We start from the raw sequence: 24,835 nt of genomic DNA, 5'->3' as shown, positions 1-24,835 counted from the left end.
TAATATAAACATTTTAACAATGTAATTAGATCATTAGTCAACAATAAGATAAACTTTCTATCTGTGTAACTAGATCATTAGTTAATATTAAGTAAATTATTCTGCCAGTTTAATTTCATCAAAGCTGGTGACCGTAGTAACCATTATTTGATGAAATATTCAGGTCAACTTTAGCAGAAGACAGAACACTTCTTGTCAACGCAACAGCTAACCAGAAAATTTCTGAACTGCTGGATGGTTTACTTGAGGGATATGACAATCATCTAAGGCCGGATTTTGGCGGTAAGTTTTAATAAAGAACAGATCACGTTATTAGTGATGTAATGTATATCAGGACGGGTGGTGTTGGAACTAACACAAATTACAGATCACGTTATTAGTGGTGTAATGTATATCAGGACGGGTGGAGTTGGTACTAACACAAATTACAGATCACGTTATTAGTGGTGTAATGTATATCAGAACGGGTGGTGTTGGTACTAACACAAAGTACAAATCACGTTATTAGTGATGTAATGTATATCAGGACGGGTGGTGTTGGAACTAACACAAATTACAGATCACGTTATTAGGGGTGTAATGTATATTAGGACGGCTGGTGTTGGTACTAACACAAATTACAGATCACGTTATTAGTGGTGTAATGTATATCAGAACGGGTGGTGTTGGTACTAACACAAATTACAGATCACGTTATTAGTGGTGTAATGTATATCAGAACGGGTGGTGTTGGTACTAACACAAATTACAGATCACGTTATTAGTGATGTAATGTATATCAGGACGGGTGGTGTTGGAACTAACACAAATTACAGATCACGTTATTAGTGGTGTAATGTATATCAGGACGGGTGGTGTTGGTACTAACACAAAGTACAAATCACGTTATTAGTGATGTAATGTATATCAGGACGGGTGGTGTTGGTACTAACACAAATTACAGATCACGTTATTAGTGGTGTAATGTATATCAGGACGGGTGGAGTTGGAACTAACACAAATTACAGATCACGTTATTAGTGATGTAATGTATATCAGGACGGGTGGAGTTGGAACTAACACAAATTACAGATCACGTTATTAGTGATGTAATGTATATCAGGACGGGTGGTGTTGGAACTAACACAAATTACAGATCACGTTATTAGTGGTGTAATGTATATCAGGACGGGTGGTGTTGGAACTAACACAAAGTACAGATCACGTTATTAGTGGTGTAATGTATATCAGGACGGGTGGAGTTGGAACTAACACAAAGTACAGATCACGTTATTAGTGATGTAATGTATATCAGGACGGGTGGTGTTGGTACTAACACAAATTACAGATCACGTTATTAGTGATGTAATGCATATCAGGACGGGTGGTGTTGGTACTAACACAAAGTACAGATCACGTTATTAGTGGTGTAATGTATATTAGGACGGCTGGTGTTGGTACTAACACAAATTACAGATCACGTTATTAGTGGTGTAATGTATATCAGAACGGGTGGTGTTGGTACTAACACAAATTACAGATCGCGTTATTAGTGGTGTAATGTATATCAGAACGGGTGGTGTTGGTACTAACACAAATTACAGATCACGTTATTAGTGGTGTAATGTATATCAGGACGGGTGGTGTTGGTACTAACACAAATTACAGATCACGTTATTAGTGGTGTAATGTATATCAGGACGGGTGGTGTTGGAACTAACACAAAGTACAGATCACGTTATTAGTGGTGTAATGTATATCAGGACGGGTGGAGTTGGAACTAACACAAAGTACAGATCACGTTATTAGTGATGTAATGTATATCAGGACGGGTGGTGTTGGTACTAACACAAATTACAGATCACGTTATTAGTGATGTAATGCATATCAGGACGGGTGGTGTTGGTACTAACACAAAGTACAGATCACGTTATTAGTGGTGTAATGTATATTAGGACGGCTGGTGTTGGTACTAACACAAATTACAGATCACGTTATTAGTGGTGTAATGTATATCAGAACGGGTGGTGTTGGTACTAACACAAATTACAGATCGCGTTATTAGTGGTGTAATGTATATCAGAACGGGTGGTGTTGGTACTAACACAAATTACAGATCACGTTATTAGTGGTGTAATGTATATCAGGACGGGTGGTGTTGGTACCAACACAAATTACAGATCACGTTATTAGTGGTGTAATGTATATCAGGACGGGTGGTGTTGGAACTAACACAAATTACAGATCACGTTATTAGTGGTGTAATGTATATCAGGACGGGTGGTGTTGGTACTAACACAAATTACAGATCACGTTATTAGTGATGTAATGTATATCAGGACGGGTGGTGTTGGAACTAACACAAATTACAGATCACGTTATTAGTGGTGTAATGTATATCAGAACGGGTGGTGTTGGTACTAACACAAATTACAGATCACGTTATTAGTGGTGTAATGTATATCAGAACGGGTGGTGTTGGTACTAACACAAATTACAGATCACGTTATTAGTGGTGTAATGTATATCAGGACGGGTGGTGTTGGTACTAACACAAAGTACAGATCACGTTATTAGTGGTGTAATGTATATCAGGACGGGTGGTGTTGGAACTAACACAAATTACAGATCACGTTATTAGTGGTGTAATGTATATCAGGACGGGTGGTGTTGGTACTAACACAAATTACAAATCACGTTATTAGTGATGTAATGTATATCAGGACGGGTGGTGTTGGAACTAACACAAATTACAGATCACGTTATTAGGGGTGTAATGTATATCAGGACGGGTGGTGTTGGTACTAACACAAAGTACAAATCACGTTATTAGTGATGTAATGTATATCAGGACGGGTGGTGTTGGTACTAACACAAATTACAGATCACGTTATTAGTGGTGTAATGTATACTACAGTGGCTTACAGCACTATAGTAACAGTGGCTTATAGCACTATAGTAACATTGGTTTATAGCACTATAGTAACATTGGTTTATAGTACTATAGTAACAGTGGTTTATAGCACTATAGTAACAGAGGTTTATAGTACTATAGTAACATTGGTTTATAGCACTATAGTAACATTGGTTTATAGCACTATAGTAACAGTGGTTTATAGTACTATAGTAACAGTGGTTTATAGCACTATAGTAACAGTGGTTTATAGCACTATAGTAACAGTGGTTTATAGCACTATAGTAACATTGGTTTATAGCACTATAGTAACAGTGGCTTATAGCACTATAGTAACATTGGTTTATAGTACTATAGTAACATTGGTTTATAGCACTATAGTAACAGTGGCTTATAGCACTATAGTAACAGTGGTTTATAGTACTATAGTAACAGTGGTTTATAGCACTATAGTAACAGTGATTTATAGTACTATAGTAACATTGGTTTATAGTACTATAGTAACAGTCGTTTATAGCATTATAGTAACAGTGGTTTATAGTACTATAGTAACAGTGGTTTATAGCACTATAGTAACAGTGGTTTATAGCACTATAGTAACAGTGGTTTATAGCACTATAGTAACAGTGGTTTATAGCACTATAGTAACAGTGGTTTATAGCACTATAGTAACAGTGGTTTATAGTACTATAGTAACAGTGGTTTATAGTACTATAGTAACATTGGTTTATAGTACTATAGTAACAGTGGTTTATAGTACTATAGTAACAGTGGTTTATAGCACTATAGTAACAGTGGTTTATAGTACTATAGTAACATTGGTTTATAGTACTATAGTAACAGTGGTTTATAGCACTATAGTAACAGTGGTTTATAGTACTATAGTAACAGTGGTTTATAGTACTATAGTAACAGTGGCTTATAGCACTATAGTAACAGTGGTTTATAGCACTATAGTAACAGTGGTTTATAGCACTATAGTAACAGTGGTTTATAGCACTATAGTAACATTGGTTTATAGCACTATAGTAACAGTGGTTTATAGTACTATAGTAACATTGGTTTATAGCACTATAGTAACATTGGTTTATAGTACTATAGTAACAGTGGTTTATAGCACTATAGTAACAGTGGTTTATAGCACTATAGTAACAGTGGTTTATAGTACTATAGTAACAGTGATTTATAGCACTATAGTAACAGTGGTTTATAGTACTATAGTAACAGTGGCTTATAGCACTATAGTAACATTGGTTTATAGCACTATAGTAACAGTGGTTTATAGTACTATAGTAACATTGGTTTATAGCACTATAGTAACAGTGGTTTATAGTACTATAGTAACAGTGGCTTATAGCACTATAGTAACATTGGTTTATAGCACTATAGTAACATTGGTTTATAGCACTATAGTAACATTGGTTTATAGCACTATAGTAACAGTGGTTTATAGTACTATAGTAACAGTGGCTTATAGCACTATAGTAACATTGGTTTATAGCACTATAGTAACAGAGGTTTATAGCACTATAGTAACAGTGTTTTATAGCACTATAGTAACAGTGGTTTATAGTACTATAGTAACAGTGATTTATAGCACTATAGTAACAGTGGTTTATAGTACTATAGTAACAGTGGTTTATAGTACTATAGTAACAGTGGCTTATAGCACTATAGTAACAGTGATTTATAGCACTATAGTAACAGTGGCTTATAGCACTATAGTAACAGTGGTTTATAGCACTATAGTAACAGTGGTTTATAGCACTATAGTAACAGTGGCTTATAGCACTATAGTAACAGTGGTTTATAGTACTATAGTAACATTGGTTTATAGCACTATAGTAACAGAGGTTTATAGCACTATAGTAACAGTGGTTTATAGCACTATAGTAACAGTGGCTTATAGCACTATAGTAACAGTGGTTTATAGCACTATAGTAACAGTGGTTTATAGCACTATAGTAACAGTGGTTTATAGCACTATAGTAACAGTGGTTTATAGCACTATAGTAACAGTGGCTTATAGCACTATAGTAACAGTGGTTTATAGTACTATAGTAACAGTGGTTTATAGCACTATAGTAACATTGGTTTATAGCACTATAGTAACAGTGGTTTATAGCACTATAGTAACAGTGGTTTATAGCACTATAGTAACAGTGGTTTATAGCACTATAGTAACAGTGGCTTATAGCACTATAGTAACAGTGGTTTATAGCACTATAGTAACAGTGGTTTATAGTACTATAGTAACAGTGGTTTATAGCACTATAGTAACAGTGGTTTATAGTACTATAGTAACAGTGGTTTATAGCACTATAGTAACATTGGTTTATAGCACTATAGTAACAGTGATTTATAGCACTATAGTAACATTGGTTTATAGCACTATAGTAACAGTGGCTTATAGCACTATAGTAACATTGGTTTATAGCACTATAGTAACAGTGGTTTATAGTACTATAGTAACAGTGGTTTATAGTACTATAGTAACAGTGGTTTATAGTACTATAGTAACAGTGGTTTATAGTACTATAGTAACAGTGGCTTATAGCACTATAGTAACAGTGATTTATAGCACTATAGTAACATTGGTTTATAGTACTATAGTAACATTGGCTTATAGCACTATAGTAACAGTGGCTTATAGCACTATAGTAACATTGGTTTATAGCACTATAGTAACAGTGGTTTATAGCACTATAGTAACAGAGGTTTATAGTACTATAGTAACATTGGTTTATAGCACTATAGTAACAGTGGTTTATGGCGCTATAGTAACACTGGTTTATAGTACTATAGTAACAGTGGTTTATAACACTATAGTAACAGTGGTTTATAGTACTATAGTAACATTGGCTTATAGCACTATAGTAACAGTGATTTATAGCACTATAGTAACATTGGTTTATAGTACTATAGTAACATTGGCTTATAGCACTATAGTAACAGTGGCTTATAGCACTATAGTAACATTGGTTTATAGCACTATAGTAACAGTGGTTTATAGCACTATAGTAACAGAGGTTTATAGTACTATAGTAACATTGGTTTATAGCACTATAGTAACAGTGGTTTATGGCGCTATAGTAACACTGGTTTATAGTACTATAGTAACAGTGGTTTATAACACTATAGTAACAGTGGTTTATAGTACTATAGTAACATTGGCTTATAGTACTATAGTAACAGTAGTTTATAACACTGGAGAAATAGTGATGTGGTTTATGCCAGTAGACAAATAGTGGTGCGCTTTATAACACTATAGAAATACTGATGTGGTTTATAATACCAGACAAATAGTGCTGTGGCTTATAACACTATAGAAATACTGATGTGGTTTATAATACCAGACAAATAGTGATGTGGTTTATAACACTAGACAAATAGTGATGTGGTTTATGCCAGTAGACAAATAGTGGTGCGGTTTACAATACATTAGAAATAGTATTGTGGTTTACATATTATACAAATAGCGATGTGGTTTATAATGCAATAGACACAGTGGTGTGGTTTATATGACTAGAGAAATCGTGGTGTTGTTTATAACACTATAGTAATAGTGATGTTGTTTAAAACACTAGAGAGATAGTGATGTAGTTTGTAACACTAGACAAACAACAAAACTGACAGGTATTTCGACTTGAAGTTCTTTATCCCTAGGGATAGAGATAACCGGGGTGCTCAGAAAGATGGCCTTTCTCTTCGACCCACTCGTGATTTTAGGATATGAAGCAGCTACCCGAAAAGAGAGAGAATAAAAAAAGATAAATAAAAGAAATAAAATAATGTAAAATTATATAAACGATAACAATGAGAGAAGAAACCGTGATGGACGAACAGATCCATATATATGGTGCGAACCCTGAGCAAGCAAAGAAGACGAAAAACCGACAAACTGACACCAGACACACACGGGTTACGTGCGAATACCACAAAATCAACGGCCGATACATGACTTAGGGTCCAGCAGGGCGGTCGGGATTAAGCTAGTGCCAGTTTTGCTTACAACATAAGAGTGGGGGGTCGCACTAGGAGAAAAAACAGCCCGAGTCACAATAAAGATCTAGCATTTTCCTTAACTTGTGAAAGCCATAGAGAGGTGGTGAGTCCACTGTACTGTGCGACGAAACTCCAGGTTGGGGTTCTAGAACTAGCACAGGTAAATTCTCCGTCGTCTTTAGTCGTCTGGGAAAATTTATGTCTTCTGTGTATTCTAGTTTGAATAGCTTGAGAGATGGTAGGAAGCTTGTTGACTTATCCGAGTGGGTAACTTGTGTAGTTTGCATCTGGGAAGGCGTCTCCGAGCGAGGTGTAATAGATGACATCTGAGTGAATTTGTTGAGAAACTGAGACTTGTTCTGAACATGATCGGCGGTCGTATCGTCGGCTGTCTGAGTATGGTTGTCGATCTTCATGGTGAATGTTTGAGTTGAGTAGGATGGTGGCTTCAGAAGAGACGATTTGAGACTGTAGGGGTTGGAAGAGCGGATTAGATGATATGTTAGGTGGCGAAACAGATTCTGGTTGCTTGGATATCCAAGGATTGATTGAGCGACGGTGGGGACGTTCGGCACTCTAATGAACGATGTAATAATAGCAACCCTCGCGTAGAATCAACATGTTTAACGGTTGTTACTATTTTCATGAAGTTGGTAGCTTGTCTGGAGGTTTTCGAGTAGATTCGGTGCACGGCCTATAATTGGTTTGGCTTTCAATAGCGCATTTGATTTCACTCGGTTGAATGAAATGGTGCATTTCTCTGAGGAAAACAGAGAAAAGGTTTGTTGGTGAACATTTGATATGAATTTGAGTATTCCACGGCTCACAAAAGTATGATAGGTCTGAAGGCGTTGACGTACTGGAGAAGAATACCACTAGGATCCGGGTTATAGATGGGTGTAAGGAAGTGCCAGGTTTAGCCTGCGCGATAAACGTGGTTATTTGAATAGGTGGGGTGGCGGACCGTTGGTGAGACTGGCACAGCAGGATCAGGTAATGAGAACGTCATGCTGGTAAGGCAGACAGCAGGACCACGTAATGAGAACGTCATGCTGGTAAAGTAGACAGCAGGACCAGGTAATGAGAACGTCATGCTGGTAAAGTAGACAGCAGGACCAGGTAATGAGAACGTCATGCTGGTAAAGTAGCCAGCAGGATCAGGTAATGAGAACGTCATGCTGGTAAAGTAGCCAGCAGGACCACGTAATGAGACCGTCATGCTGGTAAAGTAGACAGCAGGACCAGGTAATGAGAACGTCATGCTGGTAAAGTAGACAGCAAGACCAGGTAATGAGAACGTCATGCTGGTAAAGTAGACAGCAGGACCAGGTAATGAGAACGTCATGCTGGTAAAGTAGACAGCAGGACCAGGTAATGAGAACGTCATGCTGGTAAAGTAGACAGCAGGACCAGGTAATGAGAACGTCATGCTGGTAAAGTAGACAGCAGGATCAGGTAATGAGAACGTCATGCTGGTAAAGTAGACAGCAGGACCAGGTAATGAGAACGTCATGCTGGTAAAGTAGACAGCAGGACCACGTAATGAGAACGTCATGCTGGTAAAGTAGACAGCAGGACCAGGTAATGAGAACGTCATGCTGGTAAAGTAGACAGCAGGATCAGGTAATGAGAACGTCATGCTGGTAAAAGCAGACAGGAGGACCACGTAATGAGAACGTCATGCTGGTAAAGTAGACAGCAGGACCACGTAATGAGAACGTCATGCTGGTAAAGTAGACAGCAGGATCAGATAATGAGAACGTCATGCTGGTAAAGTAGACAGCAGGACCAGGTAATGAGAACGTCATGCTGGTAAAGTAGACAGCAGGACCACGTAATGAGAACGTCATGCTGGTAAAGTAGACAGCAGGATCAGGTAATGAGAACGTCATGCTGGTAAAGTAGACAGCAGGACCAGGTAATGAGAACGTCATGCTGGTAAAGTAGACAGCAGGACCACGTAATGAGAACGTCATGCTGGTAAAGTAGACAGCAGGATCAGGTAATGAGAACGTCATGCTGGTAAAGTAGACAGCAGGACCACGTAATGAGAACGTCATGCTGGTAAAGTAGACAGCAGGATCAGGTAATGAGAACGTCATGCTGGTAAAGTAGACAGCAGGACCAGGTAATGAGAACGTCATGCTGGTAAAGTAGAGGGCAGGATCAGGTAATGAGAACGTCATGCTGGTAAAGTAGACAGCAGGACCAGGTAATGAGAACGTCATGCTGGTAAAGTAGACAGCAGGACCAGGTAATGAGAACGTCATGCTGGTAAAGTAGACAGCAGGACCACGTAATGAGAACGTCATGCTGGTAAAGCAGACAGCAGGATCAGGTAATGAGAACGTCATGCTGGTAAAGTAGACAGCAGGACCACGTAATGAGAACGTCATGCTGGTAAAGTAGACAGCAGGATCAGGTAATGAGAACGTCATGCTGGTAAAGTAGACAGCAGGACCAGGTAATGAGAACGTCATGCTGGTAAAGTAGACAGGAGGACCACGTAATGAGAACGTCATGCTGGTAAAGTAGACAGCAGGACCATGTAATGAGAACGTCATGCTGGTAAAGCAGACAGCAGGACCAGGTAATGAGAACGTCATGCTGGTAAAGTAGACAGGAGGACCACGTAATGAGAACGTCATGCTGGTAAAGTAGACAGCAGGACCACGTAATGAGAACGTCATGCTGGTAAAGTAGACAGCAGGACCAGGTAATGAGAACGTCATGCTGGTAAAGTAGACAGGAGGACCACGTAATGAGAACGTCATGCTGGTAAAGTAGACAGGAGGACCACGTAATGAGAACGTCATGCTGGTAAAGTAGACAGCAGGACCAGGTAATGAGAACGTCATGCTGGTAAAGTAGACAGGAGGACCACGTAATGAGAACGTCATGCTGGTAAAGTAGACAGCAGGATCAGGTAATGAGAACGTCATGCTGGTAAAGTAGACAGCAGGACCACGTAATGAGAACGTCATGCTGGTAAAGTAGACAGCAGGACCAGGTAATGAGAACGTCATGCTGGTAAAGTAGACAGCAGGACCAGATAATGAGAACGTCATGCTGGTAAAGTAGACAGCAGGATCAGGTAATGAGAACGTCATGCTGGTAAAGCAGACAGCAGGACCAGGTAATGAGAACGTCATGCTGGTAAAGCAGACAGCAGGACCAGGTAATGAGAACGTCATGCTGGTAAAGCAGACAGCAGGACCAGATAATGAGAACGTCATGCTGGTAAAGTAGACAGCAGGATCAGGTAATGAGAACGTCATGCTGGTAAAGTAGACAGCAGGATCAGGTAATGAGAACGTCATGCTGGTAAAGTAGACAGCAGGACCAGGTAATGAGAACGTCATGCTGGTAAAGTAGACAGCAGGACCAGGTAATGAGAACGTCATGCTGGTAAAGTAGACAGCAGGACCACGTAATGAGAACGTCATGCTGGTAAAGCAGACAGCAGGATCAGGTAATGAGAACGTCATGCTGGTAAAGTAGACAGCAGGACCACGTAATGAGAACGTCATGCTGGTAAAGTAGACAGCAGGATCAGGTAATGAGAACGTCATGCTGGTAAAGTAGACAGCAGGACCAGGTAATGAGAACGTCATGCTGGTAAAGTAGACAGGAGGACCACGTAATGAGAACGTCATGCTGGTAAAGTAGACAGCAGGACCACGTAATGAGAACGTCATGCTGGTAAAGTAGACAGCAGGACCAGGTAATGAGAACGTCATGCTGGTAAAGTAGACAGGAGGACCACGTAATGAGAACGTCATGCTGGTAAAGTAGACAGCAGGACCACGTAATGAGAACGTCATGCTGGTAAAGTAGACAGCAGGACCAGGTAATGAGAACGTCATGCTGGTAAAGTAGACAGGAGGACCACGTAATGAGAACGTCATGCTGGTAAAGTAGACAGGAGGACCACGTAATGAGAACGTCATGCTGGTAAAGTAGACAGCAGGACCAGGTAATGAGAACGTCATGCTGGTAAAGTAGACAGGAGGACCACGTAATGAGAACGTCATGCTGGTAAAGTAGACAGCAGGACCACGTAATGAGAACGTCATGCTGGTAAAGTAGACAGCAGGACCAGGTACTGAGAACGTCATGCTGGTAAAGTAGACAGCAGGACCAGGTAATGAGAACGTCATGCTGGTAAAGTAGACAGCAGGACCACGTAATGAGAACGTCATGCTGGTAAAGTAGACAGCAGGATCAGGTAATGAGAACGTCATGCTGGTAAAGTAGACAGGAGGACCACGTAATGAGAACGTCATGCTGGTGAAGTAGACAGCAGGATCAGGTAATGAGAACGTCATGCTGGTAAAGTAGACAGCAGGACCAGCTAATGAGAACGTCATGCTGGTAAAGTAGACAGCAGGATCGGGTAATGAGAACGTCATGCTGGTAAAGTAGACAGGAGGACCACGTAATGAGAACGTCATGCTGGTAAAGTAGACAGCAGGACCAGGTAATGAGAACGTCATGCTGGTAAAGTAGACAGGAGGACCACGTAATGAGAACGTCATGCTGGTAAAGTAGACAGCAGGATCAGGTAATGAGAACGTCATGCTGGTAAAGTAGACAGCAGGACCACGTAATGAGAACGTCATGCTGGTAAAGTAGACAGCAGGACCAGGTAATGAGAACGTCATGCTGGTAAAGTAGACAGCAGGACCAGATAATGAGAACGTCATGCTGGTAAAGTAGACAGCAGGATCAGGTAATGAGAACGTCATGCTGGTAAAGCAGACAGCAGGACCAGGTAATGAGAACGTCATGCTGGTAAAGCAGACAGCAGGACCAGGTAATGAGAACGTCATGCTGGTAAAAGCAGACAGCAGGACCAGATAATGAGAACGTCATGCTGGTAAAGTAGACAGCAGGATCAGGTAATGAGAACGTCATGCTGGTAAAGCAGACAGCAGGACCAGGTAATGAGAACGTCATGCTGGTAAAGCAGACAGCAGGACCAGGTAATGAGAACGTCATGCTGGTAAAGCAGACAGCAGGACCAGGTAATGAGAACGTCATGCTGGTAAAGCAGACAGCAGGACCAGGTAATGAGAACGTCATGCTGGTAAAGCAGAGCAGACAGCAGGACCAGGTAATGAGAACGTCATGCTGGTAAAGCAGACAGCAGGACCAGGTAATGAGAACGTCATGCTGGTAAAGCAGACAGCAGGACCAGGTAATGAGAACGTCATGCTGGTAAGGCAGACAGCAGGACCAGGTAATGAGAACGTCATGCTGGTAAAGCAGACAGCAGGACCAGGTAATGAGAACGTCATGCTGGTAAAGCAGACAGCAGGACCAGGTAATGAGAACGTCATGCTGGTAAAGCAGACAGCAGGACCAGGTAATGAGAACGTCATGCTGGTAAAGCAGACAGCAGGATCAGGTAATGAGAACGTCATTTTGGTAAAGCAGACAGCAGGACCAGGTAATGAGAACGTCATTTTGGTAAAGCAGACAGCAGGACCAGGTAATGAGAACGTCATGCTGGTAAAGTAGACAGCAGGACCACGTAATGAGAACGTCATGCTGGTAAAGTAGACAGCAGGATCAGGTAATGAGAACGTCATGCTGGTAAAGTAGACAGGAGGACCACGTAATGAGAACGTCATGCTGGTAAAGTAGACAGCAGGACCAGATAATGAGAACGTCATGCTGGTAAAGTAGACAGCAGGACCAGGTAATGAGAACGTCATGCTGGTAAAGTAGACAGCAGGACCAGATAATGAGAACGTCATGCTGGTAAAGTAGACAGCAGGACCAGATAATGAGAACGTCATGCTGGTAAAGTAGACAGCAGGATCAGGTAATGAGAACGTCATGCTGGTAAAGTAGACAGCAGGATCAGGTAATGAGAACGTCATGCTGGTAAAGTAGACAGCAGGACCAGATAATGAGAACGTCATGCTGGTAAAGTAGACAGCAGGACCAGATAATGAGAACGTCATGCTGGTAAAGTAGACAGCAGGATCAGGTAATGAGAACGTCATGCTGGTAAAGTAGACAGCAGGATCAGGTAATGAGAACGTCATGCTGGTAAAGCAGACAGCAGGACCAGATAATGAGAACGTCATGCTGGTAAAGTAGACAGCAGGACCAGGTAATGAGAACGTCATGCTGGTAAAGTAGACAGCAGGATCAGGTAATGAGAACGTCATGCTGGTAAAGTAGACAGGAGGACCACGTAATGAGAACGTCATGCTGGTAAAGTAGACAGCAGGACCAGATAATGAGAACGTCATGCTGGTAAAGTAGACAGCAGGATCAGGTAATGAGAACGTCATGCTGGTAAAGCAGACAGCAGGACCAGGTAATGAGAACGTCATGCTGGTAAAGCAGACAGCAGGACCAGGTAATGAGAACGTCATGCTGGTAAAGCAGACAGCAGGACCAGGTAATGAGAACGTCATGCTGGTAAGGCAGACAGCAGGACCAGGTAATGAGAACGTCATGCTGGTAAAGTAGACAGCAGGACCAGGTAATGAGAACGTCATGCTGGTAAAGCAGACAGCAGGATCAGGTAATGAGAACGTCATTTTGGTAAAGCAGACAGCAGGACCAGGTAATGAGAACGTCATTTTGGTAAAGCAGACAGCAGGACCAGGTAATGAGAACGTCATGCTGGTAAAGTAGACAGCAGGACCACGTAATGAGAACGTCATGCTGGTAAAGCAGACAGCAGGATCAGGTAATGAGAACGTCATGCTGGTAAGGCAGACAGCAGGATCAGGTAATGAGAACGTCATGCTGGTAAAGTAGACAGCAGGACCAGGTAATGAGAACGTCATGCTGGTAAAGTAGACAGCAGGATCAGGTAATGAGAACGTCATGCTGGTAAAGTAGACAGGAGGACCACGTAATGAGAACGTCATGCTGGTAAGGCAGACAGCAGGATCAGTTAATGAGAACGTCATGCTGGTAAAGTAGACAGCAGGATCAGGTAATGAGAACGTCATGCTGGTAAAGTAGACAGCAGGACCAGGTAATGAGAACGTCATGCTGGTAAAGTAGACAGCAGGATCAGGTAATGAGAACGTCATTTTGGTAAAGCAGACAGCAGGATCAGGTAATGAGAACGTCATGCTGGTAAAGTAGACAGCAGGACCAGGTAATGAGAACGTCATGCTGGTAAAGTAGACAGCAGGACCACGTAATGAGAACGTCATGCTGGTAAAGTAGACAGCAGGACCACGTAATGAGAACGTCATGCTGGTAAAGTAGACAGCAGGACCACGTAATGAGAACGTCATGCTGGTAAAGTAGACAGCAGGACCAGGTAATGAGAACGTCATGCTGGTAAAGCAGACAGCAGGACCAGGTAATGAGAACGTCATGCTGGTAAAGTAGACAGCAGGATCAGGTAATGAGAACGTCATGCTGGTAAAGTAGACAGCAGGATCAGGTAATGAGAACGTCATGCTGGTAAAGTAGACAGCAGGATCAGGTAATGAGAACGTCATGCTGGTAAAGTAGACAGCAGGATCAGGTAATGAGAACGTCATGCTGGTAAAGTAGACAGCAGGACCAGGTAATGAGAACGTCATTTTGGTAAAGCAGACAGCAGGACCAGGTAATGAGAAAGTCACGCTGGTAAAGTAGACAGCAGGAGCACGTAATGAGAACGTCATGCTGGTAAAGCAGACAGCAGGACCAGGTCATGAGAACGTCATGCTGGTAAAGTAGACAGCAGGATCAGGTAATGAGAACGTCATGCTGGTAAGGCAGACAGCAGGACCAGGTAATGAGAACGTCACGCTGGTAAAGTAGACAGCAGGATCACGTAATGAGAACGTCATGCTGGTAAGGCAGACAGCAGGACCAGGTCATGAGAACGTCATGCTGGTAAAGTAGACAGCAGGATCAGGTAATGAGAACGTCATGCTGGTAAAGTAGACAGCAGGACCAGGTAATGAGAACGTCATGCTGGTAAAGCAGACAGCAGGACCACGTAATGAGAACGTCATGCTGGTAAAGTAGACAGCAGGATCACGTAATGAGAACGTCATGCTGGTAAAGTAGACAGGAGGACCACGTAATGAGAACGTCATGCTGGTAAAGTAGACAGCAGGACCAGGTAATGAGAACGTCATGCTGGTAAAGTAGACAGCAGGACTAGGTAATGAGAACGTCATGCTGGTAAAGTAGACAGCAGGACCAGGTAATGAGAACGTCATGCTGGTAAAGCAGACAGCAGGACCAGGTAATGAGAACGTCATGCTGGTAAAGTAGACAGCAGGACCAGGTAATGAGAACGTCATGCTGGTAAGGCAGACAGCAGGACCACGTAATGAGAACGTCATGCTGGTAAAGTAGACAGCAGGACCAGGTAATGAGAACGTCATGCTGGTAAAGTAGACAGCAGGATCAGGTAATGAGAACGTCATGCTGGTAAAGTAGACAGCAGGACCAGGTAATGAGAACGTCATGCTGGTAAAGTAGACCGCAGGACCAGGTAATGAGAACGTCATGCTGGTAAAGCAGACAGCAGGACCAGGTAATGAGAACGTCATGCTGGTAAAGTAGAGAGCAGGACCAGGTAATGAGAACGTCATGCTGGTAAAGCAGACAGCAGGACCAGGTAATGAGAACGTCATGCTGGTAAAGCAGACAGCAGGACCAGGTAATGAGAACGTCATGTTGGTAAAGCAGAGGGAGGGTCTTAATTGGTCGGTGTTAAAGCCGGGAGAGAAATAATGCTATGGTATATAACACTGGACACATACTTATGTGGTTTATAACACTATAGAAAAATTATGTGGTTTTATAACACTATAGAAACAATGGTGTGGTTTATAACACTATAGAAATAGTGATGTGGTTTATAACACTATAGAAATAGTGATGTGGTTTATAACAATATAGAAATACTGGTGTTGTTTATATGACTAGAGAAACAGTGGTGTTGTTTATATGACTAGAGAAGCAGTGGTGTTGTTTATAACACCAGAGAAATAGCGATGTGCTTTACAACAATAGAGAAATACTGGTGTGGTTGAGATGACTAGAGAAACAGTGGTGTGGTTTGTAACACTAGATACATAGTGATGTGGTTTGGAACACAAGATACATAGTGATGTGGTTTGTAACAGTAGATACATAGTGATGTGGTTTGTAACACTAGATACACAGTGATGTGGTTTGTAACACTAGATACACAGTGATGTGGTTTACAACATATCTAATAACTAATAGATGTAGTAACAAGTTTCAGTTTATGGTATGCTATCTTTACTGTTGCTACAATAACAAATATTGATTTTATAACAATGATTCTTTATGTTGGGTTTTCAAAGGGCCACCGACTCAAGTGTATATCGATATAGAAGTTCGAAGTATGGGCCCGATATCAGAAGTTGATATGGTAGGTACACTTTGTCACTTGTAATATTCATATGGTAGGTACAGATTGTTACTTGTAATGTTGATATGGTTAGTACACTTTGTCACTTGTAATGTTGATATGGTTAGTACAGTTTGTCACTTGTAATATTCATATGGTAGGTACAGATTGTTACTTGTAATGTTGATATGGTTAGTACACTTTGTCACTTGTAATGTTGATATGGTTAGTACCGTTTGTCACTTGTAATATTCATATGGTAGGTACAGATTGTTACTTGTAATGTTGATATGGCTAGTACACTTTGTCACTTGTAATGTTGATATGGTTAGTACACATTGTCACTTGTAATGTTGATATGGTTAGTACACATTGTCACTTGTAATGTTGATATGATTAGTACACATTGTCACTTGTAATGTTGATATGGCTAGTACACATTGTCACTTGTAATGTTGATATGGTTAGTACACTTTGTCACTTGTAATGTTCATATGGTAGGTACACTTTGTCACTTGTAATGTTGATATGGTCAGTACAGTTTGTCACTTGTTATGTTGATATGGTTAATACACTTTGTCACTTGTAATGTTGATATGGTTATTACACTTTGTCACTTGTAATGTTGATATGGTTAGTACATTTTGTCACTTGTAATGTTGATATGGTTAGTACATTTTGTCACTTGTAATGTTGATATGGTTAGTACACTTTTTCACTTGTAATGTTGATATGGTTAATACACTTTGTCACTTGTAATGTTGATATGGTTAGTACAGTTTGTCACTTGTAATGTTGATATGGTTAGTACATTTTGTCACTTGTAATGTTGATATGGTTAGTAGTGTTTGTCACTTGTTATGTTGATATGGTTAGTACACTTTGTCACTTGTAATGTTGATATGGTTAGTAGTGTTTGTCACTTGTTATGTTGATATGGTTAGTACACTTTGTCACTTGTAATGTTGATATGGTTAGTACACTTTGTCACTTGTAATGTTGATATGGTTAGTACACATTGTCACTTGTAATGTTGATATGGTTAGTACACATTGTCACTTGTAATGTTGATATGGTTAGTACACATTGTCACTTGTAATGTTGATATGGTTAGTACACATTGTCACTTGTAATGTTGATATGGTTAGTACACTTTGTCACTTGTAATGTTGATATGGTTAGTACACATTGTCACTTGTAATGTTGATATGGTTAGTACACATTGTCACTTGTAATGTTGATATGATTAGTACACATTGTCACTTGTAATGTTAATATGGCTAGTACACATTGTCACTTGTAATGTTGATATGGTTAGTACACTTTGTCACTTGTAATGTTCATATGGTAGGTACACTTTGTCACTTGTAATGTTGATATGGTCAGTACAGTTTGTCACTTGTTATGTTGATATGGTTAATACACTTTGTCACTTGTAATGTTGATATGGTTATTACACTTTGTCACTTGTAATGTTGATATGGTTAGTACATTTTGTCACTTGTAATGTTGATATGGTTAGTAGTGTTTGTCACTTGTAATGTTGATATGGTTAGTACATTTTGTCACTTGTAATGTTGATATGGTTAGTACACTTTTTCACTTGTAATGTTGATATGGTTAATACACTTTGTCACTTGTAATGTTGATATGGTTAGTACAGTTTGTCACTTGTAATGTTGATATGGTTAGTACATTTTGTCACTTGTAATGTTGATATGGTTAGTAGTGTTTGTCACTTGTTATGTTGATATGGTTAGTACACTTTGTCACTTGTAATGTTGATATGGTTAGTAGTGTTTGTCACTTGTTATGTTGATATGGTTAGTACACTTTGTCACTTGTAATGTTGATATGGTTAGTACACATTGTCACTTGTAATGTTGATATGGTTAGTACACATTGTCACTTGTAATGTTGATATGGTTAGTACACATTGTCACTTGTAATGTTGATATGGTTAGTACACTTTGTCACTTGTAATGTTCATATGGTAGGTACACTTTATCACTTGTAATGTTGATATGGTTAGTACACTTTGTCACTTGTAATGTTCATATAGTTAGTACACTTTGTCACTTGTAATGTTGATATGGTTAGTACACTTTGTCACTTGTAATATTGATATGGTTAGTACACTTTGTCACTTGTAATGTTTCGTTGCTGTTTTCTTGTCTCGAGTTTTTAAGTCCTTCCTTCCGTTTGTTTTCCTCATACCTTTCTATTTATTTATTTTAGATAAATAGTTCACCTAAATTTGTATCTGCTCTTCGGACTAACGTGAAAGCTCTTTCAGACAGTGTTCTAGACAAACGATACAAACGTATAACTACTAGTAATATTATATGAACATATGTTTATACATACTGTATTTTGGTAATCATGGCTATTGTGTTATAAGTTTACTTCCACGAGCTCAGTGTTATATCTTGTGCTATATGAGCTGTAAACTTTTATTTTTACTAGATGGTTACTTTATCAGTGTCATGACCTTTTCTTTTTAACTCGTTTTAACTTTTGGTGGTTAAACTTTCGTCAAAAGCAGTTTTGTTTACGTACATATCCTTCATTAAGTAATCTCAAACTGATTCAGACTTTAGTTGGACAAGTTTTGTTTACGTCCTATCCTTCATCAAGTAATCTCAAACTGATTCAGACTTTAGTTGGATAAGTTTTGTTTACGTCCACATCCTTCATCAAGTAATCTCATACTGATTCACACTTTAGTTGGACAAGTTTTGTTTACGTCCATATCGTCCATCAAGTAATCTTAAAGTTATTCAGACTTTAGTTGGACAAGTTTTGTTTACGTCCATATCGTCCTTCAAGTAATCTCAAAGTGATTCAGACTTTAGTTGGACAAGTTTTGTTTACGTCCATATCCTCCATCAAGTAATCTCAAACTGATTCAGACTTTAGTTGGACAAGTTTTGTTTACGTCCATATCCTCCATCAAGTAATCTCAAACTTAACTCTCTTTGTTCGTTTTTCTCTGTTTTTGGTTTGTACGTTGTTGCGTAATTGGATGCTGTTTCTCTGTTTTTATTACTGTCTGAGTTACGTCAACAAAGTGACTCGGATTGAAGCAGACACGAACCACACTTCACGTGAACATTGGTTCTGCAGCTACATTTTCTTATTGAGTCATTTTAAAGGAAGTACAATAAAAGTGAATATTTTCCTTTGTATATAAAACCAGTCATCCTGCCCAATTTAGTATTATCTCAAAGGCAATTTATGTTTTTTTTTTTTTTTTACTGCTTGCCGGTTTTCCTCGGAATGTTCACTGTGAATAGGTAATTTATCTTTAGTGACCGCTACGAACGCGATAATATCTCTCTACGGATAAAGCATTTATTCTAGTGTTCAACACCAATAAAACACCAGATTTAGGGACCAACTTAAAGAAAACAGTTTAACAGTAATCGCCAAACTCAGTTAGTTAACGTAGAACAAAATGGTTTCAGTCTTCAACGCAAGAGGGTGAATTTTAGCATAGGTAAAACAAAAACAATTATGCAGGCTCAATAAGTTGATTAATATCGTGAGACTTAATTACTTTTGACGTTATTTTAAGATTATTCCGCTAGGAGGCTCTGTTTAATTATTAACTGTCTTACTCTACAGAATTTAAGCTTGGAATGTGTTTGAAAACCTAGACGATAAGGTTTACCCAACAGATGTCAGTGTTTGTTGACTAACTGCTCTACTTTATAGAGGAACATTTAGAAAGTTGTAAATGAACTGGATAATAGCGTTAGCCCTCTAGGGAGCAGTGTTTTCTGATTATCTTGTTTGAGTTGTAAATTACTTATAAAAGTTAATAAATATATCGGGTCGTCCCATAAGTAATGTCGTTTGTAACACTAAAAGGACAAGAAATAATTCAAGTAATAACATTAATTAATCATGTATTTCCATCACCTTCAATAACAATCTGTCAACGTCTCAAAATATTTTCAACACCACGCTTATAAAAATCAGGTGGTTTTATGATAAAGGCTATTGTTAACTCATCCATAGAAGTTTGTCATCCAGATGATGTTCCAAGTTTCTGAAGAGATGATAATCTGAAGGAGCAAGATGAGGAGAATAAGGGGAAAACAAGCTCTTCAGATTTTACTGAAAGTGATCCTGAGGACGTGCATTATCATGGTGGAAAACAGCTCCTATTGGTCTGAGGACGTGCATTGTCATGGTGGAAAACAGCTCCTATTGGTCTGAGGACGTGCATTATCATGGTGGAAAACAGCTCCTATTGGTCTGAGGACGTGCATTGTCATGGTGGAAAACAACTCTTGTCGGTCTAAGGACGTGCATTGTCATGGTGGAAAACATCCATTATTGGTCTGAGGACGTGAATTGTCATGGTGGAAAACAACTTTTAGCGGTCTGAGGACATGCATTGTCATGGTGGAAAACATCCCTTATCGGTCTGAGGAAGTGCATTGTCATAGTGTAAACAACTCTTATCTGTCTGAGGACGTGCATTGTCATGGTGGAAAACATCCCTTATCAGCCTGAGGACGTACATTGTCATGATGGAAAACAACTGCTTTTCCATTCACCAAAGCAGGTCTTTTTGTTTCAGGACAGTGCTCAGTCGGTTCAGATGCTGACAGTATTTCTCAGCAGAGATTGTTTGGTTTGGTTATGACAACTCAAAGTGTACTACACCACATTTATTCCACAAAGACTAAACAAAACTTTCTTAGGGTTCAACTTCGCTGTAGTGTAGCTGGTTATACTGTATTAACCCACTGTCTTAAAACATTTTGATATCCATGTTTCCTTTAATCCACTGTCGTGACTCTTCACATTTTGATATAGTATCCATTTTTCCTCTCGAGTCACAAAGCGGTTTGAAAACGAAACTTGATGATTGAAGAGATATATAGATGTCTACCTGTCCTATCAGGTTATCAGTTAACAACTCATATGGTACCTATTTTCCCAAATTTGAAACTTTAACAAGTTGTTGGAAATGTTGAGGGACAGTGGAAGGAGATTACAGTTACAGCACAATCCTTCTCAAGTGATGCCAAAAGCAGGTCATTATCAAACTCAACAGTGTGAGCTGCATCTGTGAGACTGCAGACACCAGTTCTAAACTTATTGAACCATCTTTGACACTCAGAATGTCATAACTGTACACCTCTTGTATGATTCACGCAGCTTCGGTAGCACTTTTCCATTTTCTGAACTGGTAAAGTGTTAGATACCTTATGTGCTCATGTGGTATCTCCATGATAACTGGGGCTTCTAAAATAAATAAATCAGAAACTAGTAAAGAAACGAACTAGCTTACACCTAATGCTATCTAGTCATCTCATATGTCTTTAAGAATAACTTCAATAAACCAAGAAATATGCATTTAAACTTATCTCCAAAAACGACATTCCTTGTGGAATGACCTGATAATAATACACCAATGTTAATGCTAGGCCTCGTCAACACTAGATACAGTATATATCCGGTGGCTAACAAAGTCGACACTGGATACAGTATATATCGTGTGGCTGAGAAACTTATTATTCTCTATTGTTCATCATGTTCTTTCTTAACCACTGTAAAGAGTGAATATTTTAAGTATTATTAAGAATTTGCCTGATGAATCCGCTAGGTGGCAGTGTTTACTTATTAACTGACTCTTCTACAGAGTTATTCAATGGATTGCTACTTCCGGCAAAGCTGGATAGATAGAAGGCTAGCTTTCACGGGATCCATGACGACACTTGCGCTCTCTGTCTCTATGCTCGAGAGGATTTGGCGCCCAGACACTAACTTCTATAATGGAAAACACTCTTATCTCCATACAATCACTTCTCCCAACAAATTCATGCGTCTCCGGCAGAACGGCAAAGTGCTGTATTCATCGAGGTAGGTTGTTGTTTTTTACTCTAAATATTTCTGAGTTAAGTTTGGAAAAGATTTATTCCCAAGAGCTCAACAAGAAAAAAAAATATAAAAAAGAAACTACAGTTAGCAAAGCTTTAAGGTTACTCTCTGTTTTATAGCTATAATAAAACAATTATTCACTAGAGAAATATTACCACAATACCACTGTTAAATTTGGACTCGAACCAGTGTTTCATGTTCTTATTACATCATTAGTATTCTTGGTTCATTGGAGTTACATGTAGTGGCTGACCAGTGGACGATTCAGTGAATGACAATCTATTTCAAGATGGCTGGTATGGGTATTAGCACTTTAACAAAAGTAAAGTACAGAACTTTTGTTACTCTGAAAATGACCTAAGAAGGTCGAAACATTGTTCTGTACTTTATTTTAATTAAAGTTTTAATATCCATACCAGCCATCTTGAGATTAAAGGTCAAAGGATCTGTGAACATCATCCTTTGACCTTTGAACTTTCAGTATGACTAAAACTAGAACGAAAAAATAAAGGAAGGCACTTAAGCCTAAGTAGTGAAAACGATTTAACCGATGGAGGATGGTTGGAAGAATTTTATTATTTCTATGGCGGCAGAGAACAACAACTCATACGTTAAGAGGTCAACCGCTTTGAACTTTGGAATTAACCAGACAAACCTCGAAGAAACAGTGATTCGATGACGGATGTTAATGTCAAGGTATGGTCAACTGTATGTTCTTCGCCAAGAATCCAAAGGGTAAAGCTCGAGGTACTAATGATTCCACGATGTATACAAAAAACAAACTATAACACCCTAACTGGTAACGTTAACACCTTCTGGACGAGGTCCTGACCCCATATCAGCAGGACAAAGGTAAAGCAAACAAACTTTCTTCCTGAAATAAGAGCTGTACGGATGACAAGAAATGATCCGGGGGTAAGAAAGGAGAGAAATGGCTAGGTTCAATGTTTGATGCTCACAAAAATGAAGACAAAAACTGCAAAAAGGATCAATCTGATTTCCAGTAAAGTTGTGAGATTTTACATGAAACATGGACGTCAATCTGTAAAAGCATTGTACTCTCCATGGTTATCCGTTAGAAGGGTTAGGTTAGAAGGGCTGTCCACTACTAATTACTTAGTTCTGTAATATATAGTTAAACATCACATCCAAGGAACCCATGACAGAAAACGTTGTGGTACTTTTTCGAAGTAATGATTGTACAGATACATTTGTTCACTAGGTGTCGTTGCTTTCATCATTTAACTGGATATTGTGTGTTAATGTCCACCAAGTCCAGTAATCAATATAGTAATTCACGAACAAGCGATTTTTGCGAATTTTCTGCTTTGTATTATACTACGATTGTTACATATAACAACGTTAATCACCACACAGTAACACGTCTTTGTATAATCTGTCTACCATTGTTACATATAACAACGTTAATCACCACACAGTAACACGTCTTTGTACAATCTGTCTACCATTGTTACATATCACAACGTTAATCACCACACAGTAACACGTCTTTGTACAATCTGTCTACCATTGTTACATATCGCAACGTTAATCACCACACTGTAACACGTCTTTGTACAATCTGTCTACCATTGTTACATATAACAACGTTAATCACCACACAGTAACACGTCTTTGTACACTCTGTCTACCATTGTTATATGTAACAACGTTAATCACAACACAGTAACACGTCTTTGTACAATCTGTCTACCATTGTTACATATCACAACGTTAATCACCACACAGTAACACGTCTTTGTACAATCTGTCTACCATTGTTACATATAACAACATTAATCACCACACAGTAACACGTCTTTGTACACTCTGTCTACCATTGTTACATATAACAACATTAATCACCACACAGTAAACACGTCTTTGTACACTCTGTCTACCATTGTTACATATAACAACATTAATCACCACACAGTAACACGTCTTTGTACACTCTGTCTACCATTGTTACATATCACAACGTTAATCACCACACAGTAACACGTCTCTGTACAATCTGTCTACCATTGTTACATATCACAACGTTAATCACCACACAGTAACACGTCTTTGTACAATCTGTCTACCATTGTTACATATAACAACGTTAATCACCACACAGTAACACGTCTTTGTACAATCTGTCTACCATTGTTACATATAATAACGTTAATCACCCCACAGTAACACGTCTTTGTACAATCTGTCTACCATTGCTTCGTATCACAACGTTAATCACCACACAGTAACGTCGTCTTTGTACAATCTGTCTACCATTGTTACATATAACAACGTTAATCACCACACAGTAACACGTCTTTGTACACTCTGTCTACCATTGTTACATATCACAACGTTAATCACCACACAGTAACACGTCTTTGTACAATCTGTCTACCATTGTTATATGTAACAACGTTAATCACCACACAGTAACACGTCTTTGTACACTCTGTCTACCATTGTTATATATAACAACGTTAATCACCACACAGTAACACGTCTTTGTACAATCTGTCTACCATTGTTACATATAACAACGTTAATCACCACACAGTAACACGTCTTTGTACAATCTGTCTACCATTGTTACATATCACAACGTTAATCACCACACAGTAACACGTCTTTGTACAATCTGTCTACCATTGTTACATATAACAACGTTAATCACC

At 39.2% G+C, this 24,835-nt stretch overlaps 1 protein-coding gene across 1 annotated transcript in view; it reads left to right on the top strand.

Moving 5' to 3' along the window:
* LOC143246174 (gamma-aminobutyric acid receptor alpha-like) overlaps positions 1–24,835 on the top strand; it is a 317,756-nt gene that overhangs the window by 276,458 nt on the left and 16,463 nt on the right. Inside the window, exons 4-6 of the mRNA XM_076492385.1 lie at positions 164–282; positions 16,216–16,283; positions 21,922–22,142. Coding sequence (XP_076348500.1) covers positions 164–282; positions 16,216–16,283; positions 21,922–22,142 — 408 coding nt within the window. The remainder of the gene's footprint in view (positions 1–163; positions 283–16,215; positions 16,284–21,921; positions 22,143–24,835) is intronic.

Source organism: Tachypleus tridentatus, chromosome 3 (genome assembly GCF_004210375.1).
Source record: "Tachypleus tridentatus isolate NWPU-2018 chromosome 3, ASM421037v1, whole genome shotgun sequence".
In the NCBI taxonomy this organism is placed as follows: Eukaryota; Metazoa; Arthropoda; class Merostomata; order Xiphosura; family Limulidae; genus Tachypleus; species Tachypleus tridentatus.
Note: the sequence above shows the minus strand (reverse complement) of the source record. Positions and strands in the feature narration are given on the sequence as shown.